Raw genomic sequence first — 24,197 nt, 5'->3', positions numbered from 1 at the left:
ACTATGCCCAGCCACTTTTCTTAAATAAAGCCCAAAATACCTAATATGGAACAGTACCATGCTTTTAACATTGGTGTATCACAAATAAATACTTGTTATACTTGCAGACGGTAAACTGATCCCTTCAGAGCTTGGAGTTGATTGATAGGGCCTGTATTGGCTAGAGAAGCTGGGTACAAACGATTTCATCCATTTCCATAATGGGGCATATAATATTTCCTATGAGTGCAATGATGTGAAAACAGCTGGGAGGGGTAGTGGGCACATATTTTTTGTCAGCAAACCTTTCTTTGGTGGAATCTCCTTTTCATCCAGTTATGTCTGTTTAGACCATGTAATTGGGACAAGCTCCACAGGGTTCTTCCCCTCCTCCCTCCCACACTGCACTTCCAGAATGGATGTGTGATCTATGTCTGGGTTGGTAGAGGAGTCTATTCTCATGTGGTCAATTCAGGGATATGTACATGAGCTAAACTCGACTACTTCATGTTTTTTCTGGTACTACTACCCAAGCCATTTTTCTCTAGAATTGTGAGCTATAAGGATGTTGTGTGCCTAGGGCTGCCAGTGGTCCTCTTCCTACAACATGGACGGCATCTGAAAGTAAGGTCAAGCAGAGACATGTAGAACTCAAAGAAAAGAGTCCTGGTGACATTTGGACTCTAGCTCTAACCATGCCTAAATAGAATTCTCAAACTCTTAGTTGCACAAGAAGTCATCCTTGGGGCCTACAAAGCCTTGCATTGTCCCTGTATAGACTCAGCCAATATTAGGCTTCTTCTCAACCACTATAGTCCACCCACCTTGGACCTATTTTTAGTTCTGTGAAAGCTCCAAGATCTTCCCACCTCCAGGGCTTTGTACACACTGCATTCTGCCTGAAAACTACCTGTCCCACTCTTCACCAATCCAAATTGTTCTCTTCTACCAGGTCTTAGCTAATCATTTATTCCCGGAGAAACATGCCTGACTCTCCTGTTCAGGTCATGTTCCCTGTTAATCATATTCACCCTCATAGCTCCCTATGCTTCTCTCTCATCACCCTTCTCTCAATCATAATCATCTGTGAAATCATCTTGTGAATATCTGACTTTCTTGCTGGTACATAAGCCTCATGAAGGTTGGAGCTCCGTGTGTTTTGTTTACTGCACAATCCCCCAAATGACATGGTAATTGGCACGTAGGGGGTACTTCCTTAAATATGTATGGAAAGCACGACTGAATACAGTTTTAAAGCTTAAGGTACATATGCAAAATAATCTTGTTTATTAGAAAATGGACATTCACAATGTAAAGTAGATATTAAATTACAAATAAGTCTTCAATAGTCAAAAATGGTGCCCAGAATTTCTTCTCAAAATAAGTTAACCTATTCTTAAACAGATGCAGACAAGCAGTTTATCCTTGTCAAAACAAAAAATTAACAGATTTCACTTTATGTAAGAGATAAGTTTTATATGAACCAGAAGAGTTTATTTTTAAATGTAAAGCTGAACAAGATAGAATAGAGATGCTTCGTGAAGTTATAAATCCCTTCAAAATATGAAAATCATCCTTTCAAGTTTAAATTTATGTTTTCAAAAACATATTTTCTCTTCCTAAATATGTAATACTCTTAACAATGTATCATACCTTAAAATCTCCTGTTGTCATTTTCTCTTTATACTCAACTTGGCCTCCTCAAGAAGACATCAACAGAGTGATTTTTTTCCTCAAACTTTACCTCCTTGCTCTTTTCTCAATCCCGTGTTACTTCCTTTCGCCTTCTTTTGTGCCAAGATGAGCAAGGTATAAACCTCCAAAGAAGAAAATGCTCCAAAGAAAATGCTCTCAATAAAAAGGAAAGTAACAGTCATTTATGCAAGGTTAAGTTTATCTAAATATTAATCAATATTATAAACCTTTGAAAGCTGGGAAACTTCTCTGTTTTTGCTGGAAACAGGCTATTATGCTACGACAAAAGCTCCAGTCACTGAGCTTATGTTGCCCAAATATTTCTGCTAATAGGAGTCACTGATATGGTTAAGTTATCCTACAATTAGTAACTAATTGAAACTGTAACTTTCTGGGCTATTTTCCTCACTATGAAAAATACAGTGGTTAAGACTGTGGACTTTAAGGATAGACTGTTACATAGACAAGTAACTTTTCTGTGCCTCCATTCTTTCCTCTATAAAATGGGAATCATAATAGTATTTTTACTCCATAAGACTGCTGTAAGAATTAAATTATATGTTACACATTACCTGGAATGTGGAAAGCACTCTGCAAATTTTGCTCTTACCATTTTCATCACTACCATTATTCTTGTTATTTCTGTCATGCACACTATGCAAACCAACGGTGGAGTTTACTCTTTAAGATTAGAAGTGGCCCAAAAAATGTAAGACAGAGAAAGCAGCTGCAGAATAATAGGTAAGAGGGATCCCAGACTTGACCAAATAGCCAGAAACCTGGCTACAGTTCTGAGAAATCTATGGAAGCAGTCTTGCTATGGGTGGAAGAGGAGAGTGAACAGTCTTCAAAATTTAATCGTAGAATAATTCTATCAAATTAAGCCCTTTATTAGAGCTGAAAAAATTGAGTGTAAGAGCACAGCAAGTTTAGCATAAAGTGCAGATTATATATTTTTAAATTTTTGTTTTTATTTTATTTTTTGTAGATACAGGATCTCACTTTGTTTCCCAAGCTGGTCTTGAACTCCTGGCCTCAAGCAATCCTCCTGCCTTGGCCTTCCAAAGTGCTGGGATTACAGGCGTGAGACACTGCACCCAGTCTATAAAGTGCAGATTATAGTGTTTATTCTCAGATTTGAAAATATTTCTAACTTAAAGTAGAAAACATTTGGAAAAGTATTTAGAAATATTTCTGCATTTTCTGTAACACTGCTTATCCATATACACAGTTCTCTACTAGTTCCTTTTATCAGCATTCAACTTATGTAGAGGGAGAAGTTAAACATACAGTGTTATTTAGCCAACTTCAGGTAAACTCAGTAAATTGTTAGATTAAAGCCATTTTGCCTCAAATACTTATTAGCCTGACTAGGTTGGGGCTGTCAGGGACCATCCAAATTAAAAATCCAACTAAAATTCTGCAGCTCTAAACAACTATGCAGACATAGATTGAAAAATGTTGTGTTCCTCCCCACCACTACTGAGAGATGGGAAAAATGGAAGTAAATTAATTAATGTTTTACTAATTAAATGTTTTTCTCCAGTTTAAGGGGGTTGAAAAATAGCAATAATTTTAATAAACCATTTACTGTTTTGTATATATATACAATAACACATATCTGGATTATGTTTCTAATGTGAATTATTGGCATTTGAAAGAAAGTAGGTAACCCTATTAGGCTAATAGGCAGTGAAGTATCTTGATCTCTTAATCCTCTGTATTGCTCAAATATTAGCATTATTCATCCTCATTTATGAATGTAGGGGTTACTTACTGAAACCCTGAACTAAAATAAGGCATAGGTGCAGAATTAGAAGACTCATAGAAGGCAAGGTAGGATGTTAGGCATGCTAAATGGAAAATATAAGTGTTATAATTTTTATTTCATAAGGGAACTTGATAATAGAAAATATATTTTTTTATAAATAAAAAGTAGGTGTCTGAATAAAAATACCTCTACTTGAGTTTTTTAGATTCTATAATTTTATTCTGCTATAGCTAATTCTTAACAAAACCCTCTTTCTGGTTCCACTGTATATCATTTTAATGACACTTCTGCAGTTGGTATTAAGAATACAACTTCACATTTATACATCGTTGTCCGTCACTCATTAGTTCATGCAACCACAAAAAGGTGTTATAAGAATAATTTTCATTCTGAGATAAGGAAATTATGATCTAGTATGTTTTTATATAACTTACTATTCACAATCACATGTAGAATTCTCTCTGTTATTCAACATATGTTCTTGTTCTTCAAAATCTGCAATATCTGTAGTCTGATTCTTGGAGACTGGCTCATCACAATTGTCTAGAAGAGCTTTAGCCAGGAAGTGCCACACAGCAAGTAGTTTCCATCACAGTCTTAGCTAGTTTATTCCTGAATCCTCCCATACCTTACAGAAAGAGCAATGAGTCTTCTGTAAACCACTCCCAGGAGTGTGATGGTGAGCACTACTACTCCACACATCAGGCTGAATGCCCATCGTGGTCCCCAGTGAGCATACACTTGGCTGATGAACATAGGCCCAAGAATCCGGGCTCCACTTCCAGATGCTGTTAACCAGCCCATGTATACACCCTGTTGGGGGTGAAATGGGGGACAAGCAGATTGATATTGGGGTTTAGTTATTTAAAAGCAAAGAAATGGTATTACCAAACTACAGCAAACTAACAAGAATCGCTTTCTCCATCTTTTACTTTTAAACATAAAATGCCTCCTATAAATATAGCATTTGATATCAAGTCAGATTAAGAAAAATAAAAGGAGTATAAAGGGAAAACTTAATGTCTGCTGAAGCCCTGGGAATAATAAAATTGAAATACCTTTTAAAGCTAACACTTATTTTGTAACTGCTACATGCCAGTCACTGAGGTAGGTGCTTTACATACATCATTTGTAATGTTCATAAGTTTCGATGACAGGTGTTATCCCCGTTTAACAAAGGTAGAAACTGAAACTCAGAAAGTTTAAGTAACTTGTTCAAGAAGTTTGAAGCCATATTTGGCTGACTCCACTGTGCCATTTTACACTCTACCACAATGCCACTCCTACAACTTCTGTATCCAAAACCATAATCCACATAAACTGCCCAAGAATGTTCAGGGCAGCATTGCTTTTAATAGCCTCAAATTGGAAACAACCTAAATGTCACTGGTAGATTAAGTGAATAAACTATGGTATACTTAATAACTGGAATGCTAAGCAGCTACTTATATTTTTAAAATTTTTCCTTGCCCTGTCTTATGGTACTAATAAGCAGCTATTTACAAGAATAAAGCCTTATATAGAGACAGTAAAATCTTCTGAAAACATATAGCCATGTGATATAGTCCATTTCTCCCTTTTTCTAAAAAAAGGTACAAATGTGGATATGTTTGGATATGGATAGAAAAATGTCTTCAAGCATACAAATTAAGTTAACAGTGGTTGACTTTGGTGAGGTGAAGCTAAGGGGAGCCTCCATTTTCTGTTAAATACATTTCTAAATTATTTGAATTTTGTTACAACCATTATATATTGCTTTGGTAATTAACAAGCTTTTATTCTTAATTTTGAAAAATTAAAAATATAATCTATTAGGTTAAAAACAAACCCAGAAATTATTACTGAAATGTTGTATCTACTCCTTATAACTTGAAAACAGGGGTATTCATTTTTTCTCCTCTTTGCCTTATTTCAATAGAGAAACACTAATTTCTGCTCTGAAAACGTAAAGCTATTTATTTATTTATTTATTTATTTATTTTTTGAGACGGAGTCTCGCTCCGTTGCCCAGGCTGGAGTGCAGTGGCGCGGTCTCTGCTCACTGCAAGCTCCACCTCCCGGGTTTATGCCATTCTCCTGTCTCAGCCTCTCAAGTAGCTGGGACTACAGGCAGGCGCCACCACGCCTGGCTAACTTTTTCTATTTTTAGTAGAGACGGGGTTTCATCATGTTAGCCAGAATGGTCTCGATCTCCTGACCTCGTGATCCGCCCACCTTGGCCTCCCAAAGTGCTAGGATTAAGGCGTGAGCCATGGTGCCCGGCCGCTATTTAATTTTTAAAGAGGAAGATAATATTTTTATTTTGTGGCCATTTAAATGACTATTATTAAAAAGAGTTACAAGTGAGCAGGCACGGTGGCTCGTACCTGTAAACCCAGCACTTTGGGAGGTCAAGGCGGGAGGATCACTTGAGCTCAGGAGTTTGAGACCAGCCTGGCCAACATGGTGAAACCCCATCGGTACAAAAATACAAAAATTAGCCAGGCCCCACGGTGCACACCTGTGGTCCCAGTTACTCGGGAGGCTGAGGCACAAGAATTGTTTGAGCCCAGGAAGCAGAGGTTGTAGTGGGCCGAGATCGCACCACTGCACTCCAGCCTGGGCGACAGAGAAAGACTGTCTCAAAAAAATTTAAAAAAGAGTCAGAAGCAAAACCTGGAAATAATCTAAATGTATAATAATAGGAAAATGATTGCAAATACACGATGGTACATACATAAAATGGAATATAATGTTTACATTAAAAATAATTCTCTAAGAGAAAATTAAATGGTATGGGAGCATAGTCACAATGCATTATTATTTTTTTAAAGCAGATTACAAAACAGTATCCATGATACTATTTTTAAAATCCTATTTTTGTGGTAAATGCACATACACATATAAGCATAGATAAAAGACTGGAAGTAGAAATGTAATTTTGCCAAAATGTTGGTAGCAACTGTCTCACTGAAATTTTTCATTTTCCTTCTACATTGTTGCTAATTTTTTTTTTTTTTTTTTTTTGAGACGGAGTCTTGCTGTGTCGCCCAGGCTGGAGTACAGTGGCCGGATCTCAGCTCACCGCAAGCCCCACCTCCCGGGTTTACGCCATTCTCCTGCCTCAGCCTCCCGATTAGCTGGGACTACAGGCGCCCGCCACCTCGCCCGGCTAGTTTTTTGTATTTTTTAGTAGAGACGGGGTTTCACCGTGTTAGCCAGGATGGTCTCGATCTCCTGACCTCGTGATCCACCCGTCTCGGCCTCCCAAAGTGCTGGGATTACAGGCTTGAGCCACCGCGCCCGGCCATTGTTGCTAATTTTCTATAAAAACATGGAAAATTTATTTAAAAATTATAAAATATACATAGCTGCTGTAAACTTTTAAGACTATCGTGTTTTTAATCTCTTAGTAATTGCCTGGGGCTAGATGAAATTAAGCCTAGGTTCAAATCTGGTTATCAATTTTGGTTGCCTAACTCTAGCCTAGTTTAAGAATGAGTTTTAGAAATTTACACCTCAAAAAAAAAAAAAATTACACCTCAGATTATTTTTTTCCTATGAAAATGATTTTGAGCTCCCTAATCTCTGAGTTCAAAACATCTTTGAGTTATAGCTTAGGGTACTGTTTGTAAATTTCAACATATAAATCTTGCAAACACTTTATAGAAGTTGTGGGATTTTTAAAAATTTTAAATGCTAAATATGATAAAAATCCCTCAAATCAGTCTGTGTAAAAATAGAGAATGGCAGCAAAAAATGTGAGTGCTTACAAGTATATTTTCTATAATTGCAATGTCAGGCTACCTGGCTTACCTGAGGTTTTGGTCCTAGAACTTTTGAATATAGAGTATAGGACATAAGGTTGCAGACTGGATAGCCTACTCCAATTAGCACAACTGATGTAAGGAACTGGGCCAGATGGATCACCGGGGTGTAGAGGCACCAGGCTTGTTCAATTGAGCAACCAGTTGGTCTTTCATTGTCATCTTCCATTGGAGACTTCCAAAGACCAATAATAATTTCCCCAAATGTGGTATTAGGGATTGAATTATTGTGCAAATCTGTAAAAACAAAATCATTGCAGTGCATTACTTGTTGATTTTAGATAAATAACAGAGGCTAACATTATAGAATTATGTATGGCTATACCTTCCCACTGTATTTTGGGAAATTGATTTCCCCAAGGTAACAAGATAAAGAAGCCAACCCATACAACGATGAGTCCTCCCAGTAGAATAGCACGCTCGCCAATCCTGTTAAAGAACAGAAACTCTGTAATTTTAAAATGAAACATTATAACATAGCTTCATTACTTTCATAATTTTAAAAACTAAAAATAATATCTTGTACTTTCAATGATATATCCATTAAAAAGAATGCTAAATATAATTTTCCACTAAAAATAACCAGGACTCCTCTGAAAAATGGCTGACTTAAGGTCTGGGACACAAAAAGTAGAAGAGCTCAGATCTTTCACAGCAAAAAGCACAGAAGTTATCAGTTACTACTCGGTCGTATAAGTCTTTTTGACTCAGCCAATTTGAAGAAGCTGGCCAAAAATGTGACACTGTGAGTACTAAAACAGAATAATAATGGCAATGGATTGAAACACACAAAAGTATTATCATCTGTAGCCTGGTATAGTGGCTCACGCCTATAACCCCAGCACTTTGGGAGGCCAAAGCGGGAGGACTGCTTGATGCCAGAAGTTCAAAACCAGCCTGGGCAACATAGCAAGACCCCATCTCTACGCAAAATTTAAAAAATTAGCCGGGAGTGGTATCTGGTGCCTGTAGTTCTAGCTACTCAGGAGGTTGAGGCAGGAGGATTACTTGAGCCCAGGAGGTCAAGGCTACAGTGAGCTGTGATGGCACCACTGCACTCCAGACTGGATGACAGAGCAAGACCCTGTCTCTAAAAAAAAAAAAAAAAAAGTGTTATAATCTATGAATTCATAGTATATTAAAATACAGTACTCTTTGGTCAGTTTCAGAGGATGTTAGGGAAACAACTCATTATTTTAAAAACCAGTTTATAAAATAATCAAGCCTTTATCCTGCTTTTCCTATACAACTGTAGCTCAGGTTAACCAAATAGTTGGTGAGATAAAGATTCTCTTTATGGTAAGTATTCTAGCAAATAAATAAAGGAATGATAGAATTAAAATACCAGAATTTTGCAATGATCCATTAATGAATTAATGGATCTATGGAATAATCAATGGCTACTTACATGTCAAGAAGAGATAAACATTATATTTCTTCTGATATAAGCACATATCCCCACCTATAAAGTATTCTTGCCAAAAAATTGAACCCAAATTTCATCAAGCTTCCAGATGCAAGTACTGGTTTTTAAGAAATACAGCAATCATGTCATCTGCAAACAGAGACAATCTAACTTCATTTCCTAATTGAATATCCTTTATTTCTTTCTCTTGCCTGATTGCCCTGGTTAGAATTTCCAATACTATGTTGAATAGGAGAGATGAGAGAGGGCATCCTTGTCTTGTGCCGGTTTTCAAAGGGAATGCTTCCAGTTTTACTTTATCCAGTATGATACTGGCTGTGGGTTTGTCATAAATAGCTCTTATTATTTTGAGATACGTTCCATCAATATCAGTTTATTGAGTGTTTTTTAGCATGAAGGGTATTGAATTATATCAAAGGCCTTTTCTGCATCTATTGAGATAATCATGTGGTTTTTGTCATTGGTTCTGTTTATGAGATGGATTACATTTACTGATTTGTGTGTGTTCAACCAGCCTTGCATCCCAGGGATGAAGCAGATTTGATCATGGTGGATAAGCTTTTTGATGTGCTGCTGGATTTGGTTTACCAGTATTTTATTTTTTTTATTTTTATTTATTTATTTTTATTTTTTTATTATTATTATTATTATTTTGAGACAGAGTCCCAGGCTGGCGGGCAGTGCTGTGACCTTGGCTCCCTGCAAGCTCCGCCTCCTGGGTTCACGCCATTTTCCTGCCTCAGCCTCCCGAGTAGCTAGGACTACAGGTGCCCACCACCACGCCTGGCTAATTTTTTTGTATTTTTAGTAGAGATGGGGTTTCACTGTGTTAGCAAGGATGGTCTCGATCTCCTGACCTTGTGATCCACCCATCTTGGTCTCCCAAAGTGCTGGGATTACAGGCGTGAGCCACCGTGCCTGGCCTCGGTTTGCCAGTATTTTATCGAGGATTTTCGCATCGATGTTCATCAGGGATATTGGCCTTAAATTTTCTTTTTTTGTTGGGTCTCTGCCAGGTTTTGGTATCAGGATGATGCTGGCTTCATAAAATGAGTTAGGGAGGAGGCCCTCTTTTTCTATTGTTTGGCGTAGTTTCAGAAGGAATGGTACCAGCTCCTCTTTGTTCCTCTGGTAGAATTTGGCTGTGAATTCATCTGGTCCTGGGCTTTTTTTGGTTGGTAGGCTATTAATTACTGCCTCAATATCAGAACTTGTTATTGGTTGATTTCAGGGATTCGACTTCTTCCTGGTTTAGTCTTGGGAGGGTGTATGTGTCCAGGAATTTATCCATGTCTTCTAGATTTTCTAGTTTATTCGCCTAGAGGTGTTTATAGTATTAGAGAATACTTTGGTATTCTCTGATGGTAGTTTGTATTTCTGTGGGATAAGTGGTGCCCAAAATCTCCTTAAGCTGACAAGCAACTTCAGCAAAGTCTCAGGATACAAAATCAATGTGCAAAAATCACAAGCATTCCTATACACCAATAATAGACAAACAGAGAGTCAAATCAAGAGTGAATTGCCATTCACAATTGCTACAAAGAGAATAAAATACCTAGGAATCCAACTTACAAGGGATGTGAAGGACCTCTTCAAGGAGAACTACAAACCACTGCTCAAGGACATAAGAGAGGACACAAACAAATGGAAAAACATTCCATGCTCATGGATAGGAAGAATCAATATTGTGAAAATGGCCACACTGTCCAAAGTAATGTATAGATTCAATGCTATCCCCATCAAGCTACCATTGACTTTCTTCACAGAATTAGAAAAAAACTACTTTAAATTTCATGTGGAACCAAAACAGAGCCCATATAGCCAAGAGAATCCTAAGCAAAAAGAACAAAGCTGGAGTTATCACAATACCGGACTTCAAACTACACTACAAGGCTACAGTAACCAAAACAGCATGGTTCTTGTATCAAAACAGATATATGGACCAATGGAACAGAACAGAGGCCTCAGACATAACACCACATGTCTACAAGCATCTGATCTTTGACAAACCTGAAAAAACAAGCAACAGGGAAAGGATTCCCTATTTAATAAATGGTGTTGGGAAAACTGGCTAGCCATATGCAGAAAACTGAAACTGGGCCCCTTTTTTATACCTTATGCAAAAGTTAACTCAAGATGGATCAAAGACTTAAACATAAGACCTAAAACCATAAAAACTCTAGAAGAAAACCTAGGCAATACCATTCAGGACATAGGCATGGGCAAAGACTTCATGACTAAAACACCAAAAGCAATGGCAACAAAAACCAAAATTGATAAATGGGATCTAATTAATTAAACTAAAGAGCTTCTGCACAGCAAAATAAACTATCATCAGAGTGAACAAGCAACCTACAGAATGGGAGAAAAATTTTGCAATCTATCCATCTGACAAAGAGCTAATATCTAGAATCTACAAGGAACTTAAACAAATTTATAAGAAAAAAACAACCCCATCAAAAAGTGGGCAAAGGATATGAACAGACACTTCTCAAAAGAAGACATTTATGCAGCCAACAAACGTATGAAAAAAAGCTCATAATCACTGGTCTCTAGAGAAATGCATACCAAAATCACAATGAGATACCATCTTACACCAGTTAGAGTGGCAATCATTAAAAAGTCAGGAAACAGATGCTGGAGAGGATGTGGAGAAATAGGAACACTTTCATACTGTTGGTGGGAGTGTAAATTAGTTCAACCATTGTGGAAGACAGTGTGGTGATTCCTCAAGGATCTAGAACCAGAAATACCATTAGACCCAGCTATCCCATTACTGGGTATATACCCAAAGGATTATAAATCATTCTACTATAAAGACACATGCACATGTATGTTTATTGCAGCACTATTCACAAGAGTAAAGACTTGGAAGCAACCCAAATGCCCATCAATGACAGACTGGATAAAGAAAATGTAGCACACATATACCATGGAAAACTATGCAGCCATAAAAAAGGACGAGTTCATGTCTTTTGCAGAACATGGATGAAGCTGGAAACCATCATTCTCAGCAAACTAACACAGGAACAGAAAAACAAACACCACATTTTCTCACTCATAAGTGGGAGTTGAACAATGAGAACACATGGACACAGGGAGGGGAACATCACACACGGGGGCCTGCTGGGGGGTGGGGGCTAGAGGAGGGATAGCATTAGGAGAAATACCTAATGTAGATGATGGATTGATGGGTGCAGCAAACCACCATGGTACATTTATACCTATGTAACAAACCTGCACATTCTGCACATGTATTTCAGAACTCAAAGTATAATAAAGGCTGAGTGTGGTGGCTCATGCCTGTAATCCAGTACTTTGGGAGGCCGAGGAGGACGGATCATCTGAGGTCAGGAGGTTGAGACCATCCAAGCCAACATGGTGAAACCCTGTTTCTACTAAAAACACAAAAATTAGCTGGGTGTGGTGGCACATGCCTGTAATCCCAGCTACTCGGACTCAGGAAGCTGAGGCAGGGGAATGGCTTGAACCTGGTGGAGGTGGAGGTTGTGGTGAGCCAAGATCGCACCATTGCACTCCAGCCTGGGCAACAAGAGTAAAACTCCATCTCAAAAAAAAAAAGGTATAATTTTAAAAAAAGAAAAAGAAATATAGCAGAAAGGAAAATGTCTTCAAAACACCAATGATGCAAACAGTAAGATCCAAAATGTGGGAAACTATAGTACAAAAATCCTGGTTTATTCAATTTGTAAGAAGAAAAGAGAAAAAAAGACAGAGATGGAGAAGAAACTTATTGATTAAAAGAGACTTAGTAAACTTAAGAGCCTAAATCTAGTGAACATACTGAGAAACAAATACAATAAAACAAAGCCAAAAAGCACTTGAGACAGTGGAGAAAATCTGAATGTTGCGTGAATATGTGATGATATTAACAAATCATTTTTTTGGATGAGATAATATTATTAACTTTGGAGACACATACTGAAATATTTGTGGAAGATATGAATTGATGCCTAGGATCAGCTTCAAAATAATCCAGGTACAGGGGAAAGAGAGTGTGGAATAGCTAGAGGTAGAGATGGAACAGGATTGTCTAAGTGCTTATAATTGTTGAAACTGGGTAATGAATATTGGAGATGCTCTCTAGACTTTGGTGTATGTTGGAAATTCTGCATAACAGTAAAACATAAAAACAAAACCAAAGTCTTCCAAAATACATGCATTAAAAACCAAACAACCAAACAACTAACAAAAACCCGATGACTTCCATCACCCTCAGAATACCAACAGGCTTCACGTCTTTCTAACCTGATTTATCATTTGCCTTTTCCCTCACTGTGCTCTTGTCAAACCAGCTTTCTGCTTGTTCCTTAAACATACAAAGCTCAGCCTTCTGGGGGAAGAGAGTTCCAGGCCACTGCATGGCTCTTTGCTGACTTCACTAAGGTCTCAGCTTAAATGTAACCGTCATATATACCTTCCTTGAGCAGTCTATCAAATACAACATCTCCCCACTTTCCAGCCCTGCCCTTGACTCCTTATTCTCTTCTCTTCTCTTCTTCTTTGTAATACTTATCACTAACTGACTTCACATTTGTGTTTATTGGCTTTCCCCCTACTGGAATACACATGCTTTGATGGTATAGTATTGGACATTCTGTAAGAATGTATATCAGCCGCACTGCTCTACTTCTGTAGCAAGATGTAATGTACTTCCTATTAACTTTGAATATAACTATGTCTATCTTATATCTTGATCCCTCTACTTGGCTCCATAAGGACAAGAATTCTCATAGAATCCCCACAGCACTGAACCTGATACACTGACTTAACATTTGTTGATTAATTTTAGAAACTTATTAAAGTACATACAGTCTCTGACTTATGAGTATTCGACTTATAATTGTTCAGCTTTACAACAGTGGGAAAGTGATACTCATTCAGTAGAAACCACACTTCAAATTTTGAATTTGGGTATTTTTCCAGACCAGCCATCTGTGGTATGATACTGTTTCATTATGCTGGACAGCAGCAGAGAGCCACAGCTCCCAGTCAGTCACATGATCACAAAGGTAAACATCTAATACCGTAATCTACAGTAAACTGTATTTGGCAAATTACATGAGATATCCAACACTTTATTATAAAATACGCTTTGTGTTAGATGATTTAACCTAACTGAAAACTAATGTGAGTGTTGGAGCGTGTTTAAGGTAGGCTAAGCTAAGCTAAGCTACAATGCTCCATAGGTTAGGTGTATTAAATGTTTTGTTTTGTTTTGTTTTTTGCTTTTTTTGAGATGGAGTTTCACTCTTGTCATCCAGGCTGGAATGCAATGGCTCACTGCAACCTCTGCCTCCCGGATTCAAGCGATTCTTGTGCCTCCACCTGCGGAGTAGCTGTGATTACAGGCACCTGCCACCATACACGGCTAATTTTTGTAATTTTAGTTGAGATGGGGTTTCACCACATTGGCTGGGCTGGTCTCGAACTTCTGACCTCAAGTGACCTTCCCGCCTTGGCCTCCCAAAGTGCTGGGATTGCAGGCGTGAGCCACTGCACGCAGCCTGTATTTTCAACTTTGTGCTATTTTCAACTTGCGATGATCAGTTTATCAGGATGTAGCCCCACTGCAAGTTAAAGAGGATCTGTATTTCAGGAATATTTAAATAGAACTGTCTAAATTCATCAGCTAATGTTCCACCTTAGACTATATGACTGAACTTAATTTTACACAAGCATTTCCCTGAAAATATGTTCCTTACAGTTACACTTTTACAAAATGATTCTTTTTTTTTTTTTTTTTTTTTTTTGAGACGGAGTCTTGCCCTGTCGCCCAGGCTGGAGTGCAGTGGCCCGATCTCAGCTCACTGCAAGCTCCGCCTCCCGGGTTCACGCCATTCTCCTGCCTCAGCCTCCCGAGTAGCTGGGGCTACAGGCGCCCGCCACCTCGCCCGGCTAGTTTTTTGTATTTTTAGTAGAGACGGGGTTTCACCGTGTTAGCCAGGATGGTCTCAATCTCCTGACCTCGTGATCCGCCCGTCTCGGCCTCCCAAAGTGCTGGGATTACAGGCTTGAGCCACCGCGCCCGGCCCAAAATGATTCTTTTTTTAAGAGATGGGTCTTGCTCTGTCACCCAGACTGGAGTATAGTGGTACAATCACAGTTCACTACAGCCTCAAACTCCTGGGCTCAAGCAATCCTCTCGCCTCAACCTCCCAAGTAGTTGGGACTACAGGAGTGCTCCATCACACCCAGCTAATTGTGTGTGTGTGTGTGTGTCTGTGAAGAAATAGGGATCTCATTATATCATAGTGAGATAAGATCTCGCTATGTTGCCCAGGCTGGTCTCAAACTAACTCCTGGGCTGAAATGATCCTCCTGTCTTAGCCTCCTAAATTGCTCGGTTGCAGACGTGAGCCACTATACCTGGCCAAAATTATTCTTTTATTTATTTGTATTTATTTATCTATTTTGAGATGAAGTCTCACTCTGTTGCCCAGGCTGGAGGGCAGTGGTGTGATCTCGGCTCACTGTTGCAACCTCCACCTCCCGGGCTGAAGCGATTCTCTTGCCTCAGCCTCCTGAGTAGCTGGGACTACAGGCACATGCCACCACACCCTCTATTTTTAGTAGAATTTTTTTTTTTATTTTAGTAGAAACGTGCCACCATGCCCTGTATTTTTAGTAGAAAAATTTTTGTATTTTTAGTAAAAATGGGGTTGCACCATGTTGGCCAGACTGGTCTCAAACTCCTGACCCCAAATGATCCAGCTGCCTTGGCCTTCCAAAATGCTGGGATTACAGGCATGAGCACCAGGCCCTCAAAATGATTCTTTTAAACAGTGAATAGACATTCTCAAAATAAGACATACAAAAGGCCACTAGGTGTACAAAAAATGTTTGACATCACTAATCATCAGGGAAATGCAAATATGCAAATCAAAACCACAATTAGGTATTTTCTCAACCCAATTAAAATGGCTTTAATCAAAAAGAGGGAATGATGGATGCTGGCAAGGATGTGGAGAAACAGGAACCCTTGTATACTGTTGGTGGGAATGTAAATTAGTAAAACCACTATGGAAAACAGTACAGATGTTCCTCAAAAAAAATTAAAATGGAACTATCATATGAACCAGCAATCCCATTAGTAGGTATATATCTAAAAGAAAGGAAATCAATATATCAAAGACACATCTGCACTCACTCCCATGTTCATTTCAGCACTGTTCACAGTCGCCAAAATATGAAACCAACCTAAGTGCCCATCAATGGATGAATGGATAAATGTGGTATATATACACAAGGGAATATTGTTGAGCCATTAAAACCATGAAATCCCATCATTTTGGGTAACATAGATGGAATTAATGGTCATTATGTTAAGTGAAATAAGCCAAGCACAGAAAGACAAATTATCACATTTTCTCACTTATGTGGGAGCTAAAAAAGTGATTCTCAGGTTGGGCGCGGTGGTTCACGCCTGTAATCCCAGCACTTCGGAAGGCGGAGGCGGGCAGATCATGAGGTCAGGAGATCGAGACCATCCTAATGTGGTGAAACCCCATCTCTACTAAAAATAAAAATAAAAAAATTGTCAGGTGTGATGGCATGTGCCTGTAGTCCCAGCTACTTGGGAGGCTGAGGCGGGAGAATTGCTGGAACCCAGGAGGTAGAGGTTGCAGTAAGCTGAGATCACGCCACTGCACTCCAGCCTGGGCAACAGAGCGAGACTCCGTCATAAAAAAAAAAAAAAGTTTTAATGAATCTCATGAAGATAGAGAGTAGATTGGTGAGCCCAGGCAACACAGCAAGATCTTATCTCTACAAAAAGTTAAAAAAAAAAAAAATTAGCTAGGCATTATGGCACATGCCTATCGTCCTAGTTACTCAGGAGGCTGAGACAGGAGGATTGCTTCAGCCCAGGAGTTTGAGGCTGCCATGAGCTATGATCACACCACTCCACTCCATCCTGGGCAACAGAGTGAGACACCATCTTTTACAAAAAGAAAAAAAAAGAAAAGAAAGAAAGAAAAGAGACTAGATTGGTAGTTACCAGAAGCCAGGAATAATAGTGGGAAGGAGGCAATAAACAATAGTTGGTTAATGGGTACAAATTTAGAAGAAGACCTAGTTTTCAACAGCTCAGTAGGGTGACTATAGTTAGCAATAATTTAGCGTACATGTCAAAAGCTAGAAAAGAGTAATTCAAATGTTCCTAGCATAATGAAAAGGTAAATATTTAAAGTGATGGTATCCTAATTATTTTGATTTGATCTTTATACATTATATGAATGTATCAAAGTATCACACATACCCCAAACATATGTACATCTATCATGTGTCAATTAAAAAACACTTATGCTGGACACAGTGGCTCATGCCTGTAATCCCAACACTTTGGGAGACTGAGGCAGGAGGAATGCTTGAGCCCAGGAATGAGACTATCCTGGGCAACATAGTGAGATATTGTCTCTACAAAAAATAAAAATAAAAGAAATTAGCCAGGTATGGTGGTCATGCCTGTAGTCCCAGCTATTCAGGAGGGTGAGATGAGAGGATCACCTGAGCCCAGCAGGTCAAGGCTGCACTAAGCCATGACTGCACCACTGCATTCCAGCCTTGGCAACAGAACGAGACTTGTCTCAAAAAAAAAAGTGTTGTGTGGTCTGGGAAATGTCACAAATTTTATTTGCCATGATGGATGATTTAGAATATATATACTGTGGATAGACGTTCTAGAATAAGTTTGGTAATCTTAACCAAAATTTTCCAAACTTAACCACTGAATCTTTTTTGTTGCACAATATATATTACAATACAGAACAATGGTTTATGAAATATACTTTCAGGAAAACATAATAGACAAAAGATAAATAAGTCTCACTTTGTGAGAAATTTTGTTTTACCAAAGAAATGCTGTAGGGTATAAAAATATTATGATCTCTTAATAAATTGTAAATCTGTGTCCAAAAAAAGCTTTAGATTATTTTCCCGGTACATCCATTTGCATTGTTAGCTCTGTTTTTTGTTTTATTTTTAAAAAACAGACATAAAACCAAAAACACTTAACTTACTTTTTGGAAAGTAACTTAACTCCTACGAAAATAACAACTGCTTCAACCCCAAGAGCAGCAAGTATTATGCCATTATACAACACAGCTTGTTCTTGAGTCCAGGCATACATATCCATTGTTAATGGAGCAATGATGCTAAGAAAAACCAAAAAAAGTATTCTTATTTAAATCACAGTAACTGTTATACTTAAAGTGAAGTATAAGTTTTAAAAAAGACAGCTACACATTCAAGAATTTGCATGCCTTTTAACAATGACAACAGACTTAAGCAAAAGTTTGAACACATTTTAAGCATGTTGTTGTTACATACCTAAGTTACTAAGTCTGCCTACTCATAGTTTACTTTCTAATGTTTATTTTAATTATATAACTAATATAGCCATATTACAGAAAGTCTGAAACAAAGGAAAAGGAAACAAACCACACCAATCATAATGCCTATCATTCTAACATTACTAAATAATCACGGTTATATTTTTAATTAAATTGGTCTCTTTCAATGCAATAATGTTATATTAAGTTATCAGAATATACTGGATTTTTGAATGTATATATTTTTCTCTTTACCTCTCAATGTCTCTTCCTTTACATGACTATATCCTTCCTTGCCAAGCTTCTCTCCCTACATGCGATCTCTAGTAACTGACTACAAAATGCAATTTATATTTATTGTTTATTATTATTTTTGAGACGCCAGAGTCTCACTCTGTCACCTGGGCTGGAATGCAGTGGCATGATCTCGGCTCACTGCAACTTCCATCTCCTGGGTTCAAGTAATTCTCCTGCCTCAGCCTCCTGAGTAGCTGGGACTACAGGTGCCCACCACCATACCCAGCTAATTTTGGTATTTTTAGTACAGACAGGGTTTCACCATATTGGCCAGGCTGGTCTTGAACTCCTGATCTCAAGTGATCCACCTGCCTCAGCCTCCCAAAGTGCTGTGATTACAGGCATGAGCCACCGCACCCAGTCTGAAATTTAATTAATATTGTTTAATTGGTATGTTATTCTTTAATGCGTATGGAGCTTCTGTTTAGGATGATGAAAACGTTCTGGAAATAGTTAGCGGTCATGGTTGCACGACATTGTGAATGCACTTAATGCTACTGAATTGCATACCTTAAAAATAGCTAACATGATAGTGCCAGGCACAGTGGTTCACATCTGTAATCCAAGCACTTTGGGAGGCCAAGGTGAGCAGATCACTTGAGCCCAGGAGTTCAAGATCAGCCTGGGCAACATGGAGAAATCCTGTCTCTACAAAAAATACAAACGAATTAGCTGAGCATGGTGGCGCATGCCTGTAGTCCCAGCTACTTGGGGGGCTGACCCACAGCTCACTGCAGCCTTGACCTCCTCAGGCTTAGGTGATCCTCCTACCTCAGCCTCCCAAGAAGCTGGGACTATAGGCATGTACCACCATATCCAGCTAATTTTTATATTTTTTGTAGAGATGAGGTTTCACCATGCTACCCAGTCTGGGCTCGAACTCCTGAGCTCAACCAGTTCGCCTGCCTTGACCTCCCAAAGTGTTGGGATTACACGTGTGAGCCACTGTGCACGGCCAACAATAAGATAATTTATATGACGGAAATAATTTTTAAATGGCATTTAAAAGCAAGGTGAATTTTCTTCCCCAGAGATATACTTCAATTCTGTTATCTTAAGAAATACTCAGATGTATTTTGTACTTGGTATCTCTCAATCCAAAAATGTAACTTATAGAACTCTATATCATATATATATATATATATATGTAGGAAATTATAGAGCTTAAGGATAATTAAATCATGGCACTAAAGTTTTATAACTGTATTTATCATAAAACTCAGATGAAAGAGGGAAAGAGTTGTGAAACTGATTCTTTTATAAGAAAGTAAGATAGTAAGATTATGGACAAAGAATTAACTACTTTCAAGTTAAAAGCAACAAAATGTATATACATTTTTTACATCATGGTAAGAAAAATTTGCCTTACATAAGATTTTTAATAACCTCGATATGCCTAATTAACACTGCATTAAGAAATAAAGGTTAAAACATAATCTGATTTAGATAAAGATAGAATAAAACTTACGTTTCAAAAACGGCGAAGATAAATAGAGCCACAAAAAACAGAACATTGATGGCCACAACAGCAACTTGGTCAATATTTCCTTGGGGAACCTCAATTTCATCTGTACTTGCTGTAGGTAAATAGGAGAAAAATTACATTACCTATACATCTAATTTTTCTTATGACATTAAAATAATGTAGAAATTATATTGTAGCAAAATTTATAAATATTTTAAAATTTTTTTTAGGATTCAAAGTAGTTTAATAATAAGATAATTTATTTTTATTTTTTGAGATGGGGTCTCACTCTGTCACCCAGAGTGACATGGCATGACCACAGCTCACTGCAGCTTTGACCTCCCCAGGCTCAGGTGATCCTCCTACCTCAGCCACCCAAGAAGCTGGGACTATAGGCATGTACCACCACATCCAGCTAATTTTTATATTTTTTGTAGAGATGAGGTCTCACCATGCTACCCAGTCTGGGCTTGAACTCCTGAGCTCAACCAGTTCGCCTGCCTTGACCTCCCAAAGTGTTGGGATTACACGTGTGAGCCACTGTGCATGGCCAACAATAAGATAATTTATATGACAGAAATAATTTTTAAATGGCATTTAAAAGCAAGGTGAATTTTCTTCCCCAGAGATATACTTCAATTCTGTTATCTTAAGAAATACTCAGATGTATTTTGTACTTGGTATATCTCAATCCAAAAATGTAATTTATAGAACTCTATAACATACTGATCTCATATTAAATATATTTGCTTTAAATTTCAATTGCAGATTTTTTTCCACCTTACTTAAATCTTAGACTTACAAGAATTTCATGAAGAACTCCAGTGGTTTATTAAATCAGTTCCCAGTTCTATGATTTACTTCAATGCATATATATTTTGAATTTCAGTGCTACATGAAATTAGTATTCATGGCCAGGAACGGTGGCTCATGCCTGTAATCCCAGCACTATGGGAGGCCAGTGCAGGTGGATCACTTGAGGTCAGAAGTTTGAGACCAGCCTGGCCAACATGGCAAAACCCCATCTCTATTAAAAATACCAAAAAAAAATTAGCTGGGCATGGTGCCGCACGCCTGTAATCTCAGCCACTTGAGAGGCTGAGGCACGAGAATTGCTTGAACCAGGAGGCTAAGGTTGCAGTGAGACAAGATTGAGCCACTGCACTCCAGCCTGGGTGACAGAGACTCTGTCTCAATAAATAAATAAATAAATAGAAATTAGTATTCATAAAGATCCTTATGTTTTCATTACCATTTTAAAAACTCCTATCGTGGCCGGGCGCGGTGGCTCAAGCCTGTAATCCCAGCACTTTGGGAGGCCGAGACGGGCGGATCACGAGGTCAGGAGTTCGAGACCATCCTGGCTAACACGGTGAAACCCCGTCTCTACTAAAAAATACAAAAAACTAGCCGGGCGAGGTGGCGGGCGCCTGTAGTCCTGGCTACTCGGGAGGCTGAGGCAGGAGAATGGCGTAAAAACCCGGGAGGCAGAGCTTGCAGTGAGCTGAGATCCGGCCACTGCACTCCAGCCTGGGCGACACAGCGAGACTCTGTCTCAAAAAAAAAAAAAAAAAAAAAAAAACAAACTCCTATCGTTTATGTTTCTGTAAAGAAATAATCAGGATTTGATGGTGGTTTATAAACAAGGAGGACAAAGTAAGTGTACTGACTTCTCATCTTGAAGAACGTCTTAAGTTTAATACACATTAAGCTATTCTTGATGTAACTGAGAATCATGCAGACATATTAATCTACTCATACATATTCATGCTGTTTTGTAATTTTTCCACTTATTCAGAATAAATACATCAATAAATACCAAAATAAGCCAGATATCTTCTTGGGGTGGCAGGGGGACGGAGTCTTGCTCTGTTGCCAGGCTGAAGTGCAGAGATGTGATTTCTACTCAATGCAACCTCCATCTCCTGGGTTCAAGCGATTCTCCTGCCTCAGTCTCCCGAGTAGCTGGGACTACAGGTGCATGCCACCATGCCCAGTTAATTTTTGTAATTTTAGTAGAGACGGGGTTTCACCATGTTGGCCAGGATGGTCTCAATCTCTTGACCTCTTGATCCGCCTGCCTTGGCCTCCCAAAGTGCTGGGATTACAGGCGTGAGCCACCGCGCCCAGCCTAAGCCAGGAATTAATACATAAAATATTACAATATGTTTATTTATGCTATCTTAAATTGTGTGCAGTGTCAGTTGTTGGTGGAGGGGGGAGGGCTTTCCTAAGATGTAGTAAGTTTCTATGATTTTTTTCATAATAATGCCTGCCTTTCCATCTCAGGATTCTTGAGGAGTTCCTCCTCCAACAATAAGTAGATTTGGAAATAGACTGCTATACTTAAAGGGAATTAAGCACCTTGGACACTCAACATAGCCTTATGACCTTCCTTTATAATCACACAAACAGAACTGGTCACCTTTGTCCAGATCCTTTGCCAGGGGTAGGCCCCGATGGTTGTGGCTCTTGTATTATTTTGGATAGACCTCTCTGATTCTTAATTACCACCTAGAAGTCAGTCTTTACTCCTTCAAGTCAGTATCAATATTGCCCCAAGTCAGACTGGAGTATGCTTCATAATATGTGCTTAGTTTCCTGTAGCCTCTACTCAGTGCTGGTTTCAGTGCGGAATCTCAGAAATGTTGCACCCTAGACTATGGGGACTGACTAGATATCCTAATTATAAATTTTCTTAAAAGACTGCATTAGTATATGGACTCAAATTCTATGCAATTAGAAATTATAATCCTGTCTCATAATAACCTCTTTAAATTTGAGTATCTTTAAATTAAAACAATTATGGAAGTTTTTACCAGATATATTTTATGCAAACATTTATTGAAATTTAAAAATTTTATTTTATAAAAATTATTCTGAAGTAACTAGAAATCTCATACAAGAAAACACTACATCTCCTCTAAACTCATTCCCATTTGTACTTTAGAACAGTGCTGTCCAATAGAACTGTGACATGATAGAAATGTTCTTTATCTGTGCTAATACAGTGGCCACTAGCCACATATACCCATTACTGAGCACTTGAAATGTGGCTAGTATGACAGAAAATAATTTATTAAATTTACTTTAACTTATATTTACATAGCCACACGTGGCTAATGGCTACTATATTGGACAGCATAGCTTTCAATCTTTGCAGCACAATCTATGATTTCTAGACCAGCAGCATCACATCACATGGTAGTTTGTTATAAATGCAGATGCTCAGCATCTCACTAGGGTTGCCAATATAGTAAATAAAGATACAGGAGATCCAGTCAAATTTAAATTTCAGATAAACAATAAGTATTAGTATAAATATGTTCTGTGCCATATTTGAAAGTTAAGTATAAGAATGTTCCATGAAGTATTTGGATTGTATTTATACTTTTTTTTTTTTTTTTTGAGACAGAGTCTCACTCTGTTACCCAGGCTGGAGTACATGGTATGAATGATATCGGCTCACTGCAACTTCTGCCTCCCAGGTTCAAGCGACTCTCCTGCCTCAGTCTCCTGAGTAGCTGGGATTACAGGCACCTGCCACCACACCCAGCCAATATTTGTATTTTTAGTAGAGACAAGGTTTCACCATGTTGGCTAGGCTGGTCTTGAACTCCTGACCTCAGGTGATCCACCTGGTTTGGCCTCACAAAGTGCTGGGATTACAGGCATGAGCCACTACACCCAGCTGGATTGTATTAACACTAAAAGTTATCTGTTGCCAGGTGCAGTGGCTCACATCTGTAATCCTAGCACTTTGGGAGGCTGAGTCCAGGAATTTAAGACCAGCCTGGACAACATGACAAGATCCTGTCTCTACTAAAGAAAAAACAAACAAACAAACAAAAAACATTATTTGTTGTTTATTGAAATCCAAATTTAACCACGTGGGACATATTTATACTAAAACATTATTCAAATTTAATTGGGCATTCTGTGTTTTATTTTTTATTTTATAAATTATATATTTTTACATTTCTCTATTAACTCCCCTATTCTGAGAAGCAACATCCTATGTTTTATTGGCAACCCTATTTAGTATCACCCTAAGCCTAACGAATCAGAATTTGCATCTTAACAAGGTTCCCAGGTGATTTCTAAGCACATGAAAGTAAATGAAGGATTGATGTGTATCATTATCCCCTTCCAACTTCTTAAATACTGATTTTTACATATCTTCCCTTTGTCATACCTCTACCTCACCTCTTAACTTCCTCCTTCCCTTTACCTGATAGCTCCTTGAAGTTAGCATCCTATTTTTTACCTTTGAATAAAGGAGTTTATACCCACTGTTGGCACTTCACCTCTCATTCTTATTTTTTATTTTGAAAGTTTTCAAACATATTCTCACATATTCATTCCTCAGATTCAACAATCTTTTCCCACACTGGAATCATCACCC

The 24,197-nt window shown here is 38.3% G+C and overlaps 1 protein-coding gene across 6 annotated transcripts in view; it reads right to left on the bottom strand.

Annotated features, from left to right (window-relative positions):
• Positions 1–1,249: 1,249 nt before the first annotated feature.
• Positions 1,250–24,197, bottom strand: part of LOC105486098 (major facilitator superfamily domain containing 8) — a 56,057-nt gene continuing 33,109 nt past the window's right edge. For 5 of the 6 annotated variants that reach the window (XM_011748784.3, XM_011748782.2, XM_011748783.2 and 2 more), the window contains 5 exons: positions 19,796–19,904; positions 17,719–17,853; positions 7,577–7,680; positions 7,241–7,488; positions 1,250–4,258 (listed from right to left, as the gene is read on the bottom strand). In XM_011748784.3, the coding sequence (XP_011747086.2) occupies positions 4,052–4,258; positions 7,241–7,488; positions 7,577–7,680; positions 17,719–17,853; positions 19,796–19,904 (803 nt within the window). In that variant the 3' untranslated portion in view covers positions 1,250–4,051. Of the gene's footprint in view, positions 4,259–7,240; positions 7,489–7,576; positions 7,681–17,718; positions 17,854–19,795; positions 19,905–24,197 lie in introns of those variants that run through there. The other variant, XM_024794202.2, reaches the window with a different exon arrangement.

This window comes from Macaca nemestrina, chromosome 3 (assembly GCF_043159975.1).
Source record: "Macaca nemestrina isolate mMacNem1 chromosome 3, mMacNem.hap1, whole genome shotgun sequence".
Lineage (NCBI taxonomy): Eukaryota > Metazoa > Chordata > Mammalia > Primates > Cercopithecidae > Macaca > Macaca nemestrina.
Note: the sequence above shows the minus strand (reverse complement) of the source record. Positions and strands in the feature narration are given on the sequence as shown.